The sequence below is a fragment of the Arachis ipaensis genome, chromosome B09 (genome assembly GCF_000816755.2).
Source record: "Arachis ipaensis cultivar K30076 chromosome B09, Araip1.1, whole genome shotgun sequence".
Taxonomy (NCBI): domain Eukaryota; kingdom Viridiplantae; phylum Streptophyta; class Magnoliopsida; order Fabales; family Fabaceae; genus Arachis; species Arachis ipaensis.
This window is the reverse complement of record NC_029793.2, coordinates 138,472,125-138,477,686: the sequence shown is the minus strand read 5'-3', so window position 1 is coordinate 138,477,686 and position 5,562 is coordinate 138,472,125. Positions and strand designations below refer to the sequence as shown.

Sequence of the window (5,562 nt, the reverse complement as noted above, 5' to 3'; positions counted from 1 at the left end):
CTGGCATACTATAATTTTTTTATTATGTTAATATATTAATACATTTTATAAAATATAAAAAATATATAATTTAAATTAAGAAATAAAGAAATAAAAATAGTCATATAATTATATCATTAAATACACATTTAAAATAAGATAATTTAACCGAATATCAATATTAAATTCTAAATATAATTACAAAAGAAAAATACAACTTTGATATATCGTAAGTTCGTAACATCTTCAGACTTCAGTCATCTTCGTCCCCGCAACCGCAGCACTTCGACCCAATACCTACGCTACGGCCACGGTTCACCGGAAAACCTCTTATCCGGCGCCGGAGAGGGGCTTCTCTTCCAACAGGAAACTGATATTGATAGTATTGGAGGATCTTTTGTCCCGTTTGTGCTGCCACAGGTTTGAACCTTTTAACAGCGTTCTAGGTTTCTACACCATTGTTTTTTTCTTCTTCGTGCAAAGATTTGAACTTTGGAGGTGAATCTGTCTCTAACGTTGTTATTTTCATGTTATTCCTCAAAAACTGCGACCAAATTTCTTTGCCCGAGTTCTTAATCACTGCTTGTATTTAAGGCTAGCTTGACCTGAGTATCAGTACTGGAATTGTGAATTTTCAATTTTGTAACTCCATGAAGTGTGAATGTGAGCTTAGGTTAGGTCACCCTCTAGTACTTTGTGCCTCTTACTTTGATCTAGAATGTGGTGGGAAAATAACATCCTATCTAATTGTAAAGAGTGAATGAAACAGAAGGGGGAGGCCAAGAAATGGGAGCACTTGAGTTCCTTCTATTAGCCATGTCTTGTTTTCAGTGGAATCTTATTCTGATTGGTAAACTGAAGAGGAAAAGCTGAGACTAGTTTATCTACAGTGTCATCTTGCAAGATGCCGAGTTTGATTATATTCTATTAGTTTGGATAAAGTAATTAGTTTATTGCTATCTGTGTAAAGCCATCAAAGATGAGTTATGAACATAAGTTTCTTTTCTTAAATTTTCTCAGGTTGTAAGCATTTCAGCAGTTACTCGGATGGTAATTTCCTTCCACTCACTTCATCACTCTGTATCTAGTTTTCTCTTAATACTTCCCATGTTATTTTTTCAATAAACAAATGCTCCATTTTATGGTGTGCTGGAGTCAAGTAACAAATACTTTATCATTTGAAGGATCCTAATGTAGAAGAAGAGTTGCCCCAATACATACATATAAATCAGAATGAATTTTTTATACGAAGGTTAGTAATTTCATTGATGGTACATGTTTTGATTTTCCTTTCTCTTTGTTCTGACACCAGTTCTTGTGTTCATTTTTTGATATGCAAGTTCTTTTGTGCTTAAACTAGATTTTAATTCCATTTATAAATAATTAACTTCTTGTATAATTTATCCTGCCCAGGCATAAGAAGCAGAAGGAGGAGGATATTGCTATATGTGATTGCAAATATAATGTTGACGACCCTGATAGTGCATGTGGGGACAGCTGCCTCAATGTTTTAACCAGCACCGAATGCACTCCTGGTTATTGCCCATGTGGTGACCTCTGCAAAAATCAGGTTAGTTCATGTTTATGTCTCTCGATGATGATATTTTGTTATGTATTAGTAATACCTATTTATAATTTAATTGTGAAAGATACCTGCTGGATCATAAGAATCTATTATTTACTGGTTATCAACCTGTCTATAAGGGGTGCTTGTCATAACTAGTTGCATATTGAACATTCTTGAACTGATTTTCCTATCTATTTTGAGACTTTGACAAACTTGGACCAAGATTCATATTTTTCTGTCCTTGTGTAATGAATACACTGAATACAGAGATTTCAGAAGTGTGAATATGCAAAAACAAAGTTGTTTAAAACTGAAGGCCGTGGTTGGGGTCTTTTGGCTGATGAGAACATTAAGGTAACCGTACAGCGAATTACTTTTAAACAAAGTGATGTATGTCTGCAATCTCTGGCTATTTAGTGTAGTAGTGTTGACACTTCAATTTATTTGTATCATTCAGGCGGGACAATTTGTCATTGAATACTGTGGAGAAGTAATATCATGGAAAGAAGCCAAACGTAGATCCCAGGCTTATGAAATTCAAGGTCAAATGTTGACTAGTTCAATGTTTGTTACTTTCTGTTTGATGATTAAGTTTGTAACCTCATTTTCTTATCATTTTTTCGTTCTTGCTTTGCAGGTCTAACAGATGCATTTATCATTTGCCTTAATGCCTCTGAATCTATTGATGCAACAAGAAAGGGAAGTCTTGGCAGATTTATAAATCATTCCTGGTATATCAATCAAACAATATACTAAGATTAAATAAAACTACGTTGACTTGCAAATTATAGTAGCCACTAGTTATTCTCCTTGTTTCCCATTGCCTCTGGTTTGACATCAACTTACTACTTTTAAGTTTGCAGTCAACCAAACTGTGAGACAAGAAAATGGAATGTCTTGGGCGAAATAAGAGTTGGAATATTTGCGAAATATGATATTCCTTTTGGAGCTGAATTGGCATATGACTATAATTTTGAATGGTTTGGGGGCGCAAAGGTTCGCTGCCTCTGCGGTGCAGCTAGATGTTCTGGATTCCTTGGAGCAAAATCTCGTGGTTTCCAAGTAAGCTTTTTCTATTAGCCACCTCAGAAAATAGTTAATGAATTGAAAATTTTATTTGTTCCTGAGGTTCTAATGCAACTCTTTATCCATGATTCATGTAATCACCATATTAAGTCATTAATTAACTTCTTTGGTGGACATTGTCGGGTGTATTTTTGCCTATTAGAATTCTACCTAAGGCATAATATTGTTGTGATCAGATCTTAAACATAATTAACACTGGACTTTTCGTGTTGGCAAGGCAGTGAGGTCCTCCGTTTAATTTGGTTATATACATTTTAATACAGTGGAATGTCTGCTCAACTGAGTTTATTGTTCAGGAGAACTTTTTCAGTTGTAGTGAAGTACTAAAAAAGAAAAAGGCATCTTGCTCTGCCTTTGTTTAGGTATATGTGTATATATATGTCATTTCTCTTGATTCTTATTTGTTTTTTTTTTTTTTGGGGGGAAAATTCTGAGCAGGAAGATACTTATCTATGGGAAGATGATGATGACAGGTAACCTATATTTTATGTGTTCTTTTATGATGTGGACTAAACAACAGTTTTCTTTTCTTTTTCAAATTAGTTATTGGCCACAGAAAACACTTGCAATAAGAAATCTAATAAAATAATTCCATCGAGTGCCTAAATCCAATCTTTTCGGTTTAGGCAAAGTACAGTCTGGTTAGGGGTTGAATAACTAGTGCTGTAGCTATTATGATATGTCAATAATGGGGAACCTGCATCTTAGTTGACTCAGTCGCCCGACATGGAGAAATGCCCCTTCTGCAACTTGGATAATATTCCCCATTTCCCCCTCCCCGTGCCCATACTTAGAGTGAAAGCGGAAGTATAGGGAACCAATTTTTAGTTAGTTAATATTAGCCAATCTTTTTTTTTTTTAAATTCTAATAATTCTCATTTTTTGGAGAATTTAGGATTTGAGATTTATAATTTAGGGTGTAGGGTTAAAAGTTTATGATTTAGAGTCTAGAATTTAGGATAAACAAAATAATTTTTAAAAAGTTGGTTAATGTTGGGTGAAAAAATTTGGTTTCCTGGCATTTGTGTGAAAGTTAAGTCTCTTCTACTTTTTATATGAAACCAGCAACTTAAGTCTTGTTGGATACAGGTACTCTGTTGAGAAAATTCCTGTATATGACTCCGCGGAGGATGAATTGGGGACAGAAGTTCTTAAACGTATGAACTCAGACAGCTCTGGAAATGATTTTAATGGAAGAATAGGATCCTCCGTGGATAATACAATGAAAGCTGAGCAGCTACCAGACTCTGGTGCTTTCAGTATTCCCCTTAATTTGGCCCAGATGAAGGATTTAGACGTCAAGAAGATTAAAACTGAAGTAGTAAACGAGGATATGAAATTGGATTCTGAAGATACTGAACAGGCCTTCTCCCAAAAGAATGCAATGATCTCGCGTATCCGAAGTAATAGTGCTGCCAGAAACTATCACCTTGGACCTGGGTCCATGTCTAATAAACGATCCAAGGCATATCGTGGCAGAAAGTTAAAGAATCTTGTTCAGAAGAAAGTTGATGCCAAGTTTGCCGCCGGACTCTTGGCTTCAAAGGAAGCACAAGAGGAGATTCTAAAATATGAGGTTTGTCTTACATTAATACTTTCTTGTATGCTGAATACTGTTCCAAGAAAAATGTTTTCTGATTTGATGGAACACTTAACATGCGAAACTTTTGAAAAACGCTCAAACTAATCCTATGGTTTTAATACAGGAAGTCAAGAATAACGCTACTTCTGGTCTCGATTCCTTATACGATGAAATAAGGCCAGCCATTGAAGAACATGAGAGGGATAGCCAAGACAGTGTATCTACCTCTGTAGCAGAGAAGTGGATTCAAGCTTGCTGCCTAAAATTGAAGGCAGAGTTTGATCTTTACTCCTCAATTGTCAAAAATGTGGCTTGCACTGCTCAAAGGTCTAAACCTCCCTCAGAAGCTGATAATGAAAACGAAATTAGGCTGTTGATGGGTTGAAATGAAGACATTTTAAACTTCTAGTATTTAGAAGGATATTTTGAATCTTACTCTCGTTACTCGTTTTTTATCCTTCAACAATTTCTTCATTATTTCACAAAATATATGGGAAGCTGGGAGGAATTTTTCTCTTGAAATTCAAACCCGTATAAGTTATCATCAATCTTTTCTTTTTTCGTTTAGCTTTTGAAAGCTTTGTTGGGCTGTGTATCTCCATTGAAGTTATACTTTCTCCTTTATAAATTTTAGAACTACATTCACGGATTCACCCTCTCTTGATTAACCAAAAGAGCATACGTAATAACCTCTTAACAAGCATAATACAACTCGAAAGGGGTTTATTTCCTTTTAAACAAGAGTCCATAGATCAACCCTTTTCATGAACATGGTCAGCTCTCAGCTGTTTCTTTCGTTGAAGTGTCAAAAGTCATTGCAAATTAGTCATTGTAGTCCACAATTGAGTACTATGTTATTTGAAATAAAAGTTGAGATACGAAATATTTGTGGCACATGTTGCTTTCGAGTTGAGTTGGTGATTCGGTGCTGCTACAATAAACAATAACCGAACGGGAATCAGGATCTCCCAAAGGGAGGTGGTAGCAGATAACATCAGCAATCAGCATGATAGTGTTATATATATATATTTAACTGAACGGTCTTTTTCACCAAAGCCGGTTGCTATCCATTCAAAGTATTGTTTCTGACTCAACCGAGATTGCAAAGCAAAACACAGTGATGACTGATGACTGGTGAGTGGAGTCTACAGCACGGAAACCGTTGACTGAGTCTAAGAAAAACACACCACACTTTCTTAGAAACAACGCCGCCCCCAGTCCCCACCTTTCCATGGCCATACCCATTTCTTTCTCTCTCTCTCTTACCCCGTCAGTATCTCACTTTCTCTCTTCATACACCCTTTCTCTCTCATGGAAAAGGCACTCCAAGCCGTCTTCGCCGCCACCG

At 35.9% G+C, this 5,562-nt stretch overlaps 2 protein-coding genes across 2 annotated transcripts in view; both read left to right on the top strand.

Annotated features, from left to right (window-relative positions):
• On the top strand, positions 187-4,796 carry LOC107618730 (histone-lysine N-methyltransferase ASHH1). Its single transcript, XM_016320870.2, has 11 exons — positions 187-399; positions 1,000-1,029; positions 1,164-1,231; positions 1,393-1,549; positions 1,814-1,900; positions 2,004-2,088; positions 2,184-2,277; positions 2,410-2,608; positions 3,071-3,105; positions 3,722-4,208; positions 4,339-4,796. The coding sequence occupies exons 2-11, from the start codon at positions 1,027-1,029 to the stop codon at positions 4,597-4,599; spliced, it is 1,476 nt and encodes a 491-aa protein (XP_016176356.1). The 5' UTR covers positions 187-399; positions 1,000-1,026; the 3' UTR covers positions 4,600-4,796.
• Positions 5,003-5,562, top strand: part of LOC107619041 (phytosulfokine receptor 1) — a gene marked incomplete in the record, with an annotated part of 2,672 nt that continues 2,112 nt past the window's right edge. Inside the window, 1 exon segment of the mRNA XM_016321252.2 lies at positions 5,003-5,562. Coding sequence (XP_016176738.1) covers positions 5,526-5,562 — 37 coding nt within the window.

Bases quoted from the DNA above. Each gene is read 5' to 3' on its own strand.
- LOC107618730 (XM_016320870.2), top strand. The intron at 2,089-2,183 runs GTCAAATGTTGA...CTTGCTTTGCAG, and splicing joins CCAGGCTTATGAAATTCAAG to GTCTAACAGATGCATTTATC. The intron at 4,209-4,338 runs GTTTGTCTTACA...GTTTTAATACAG, and splicing joins AGGAGATTCTAAAATATGAG to GAAGTCAAGAATAACGCTAC.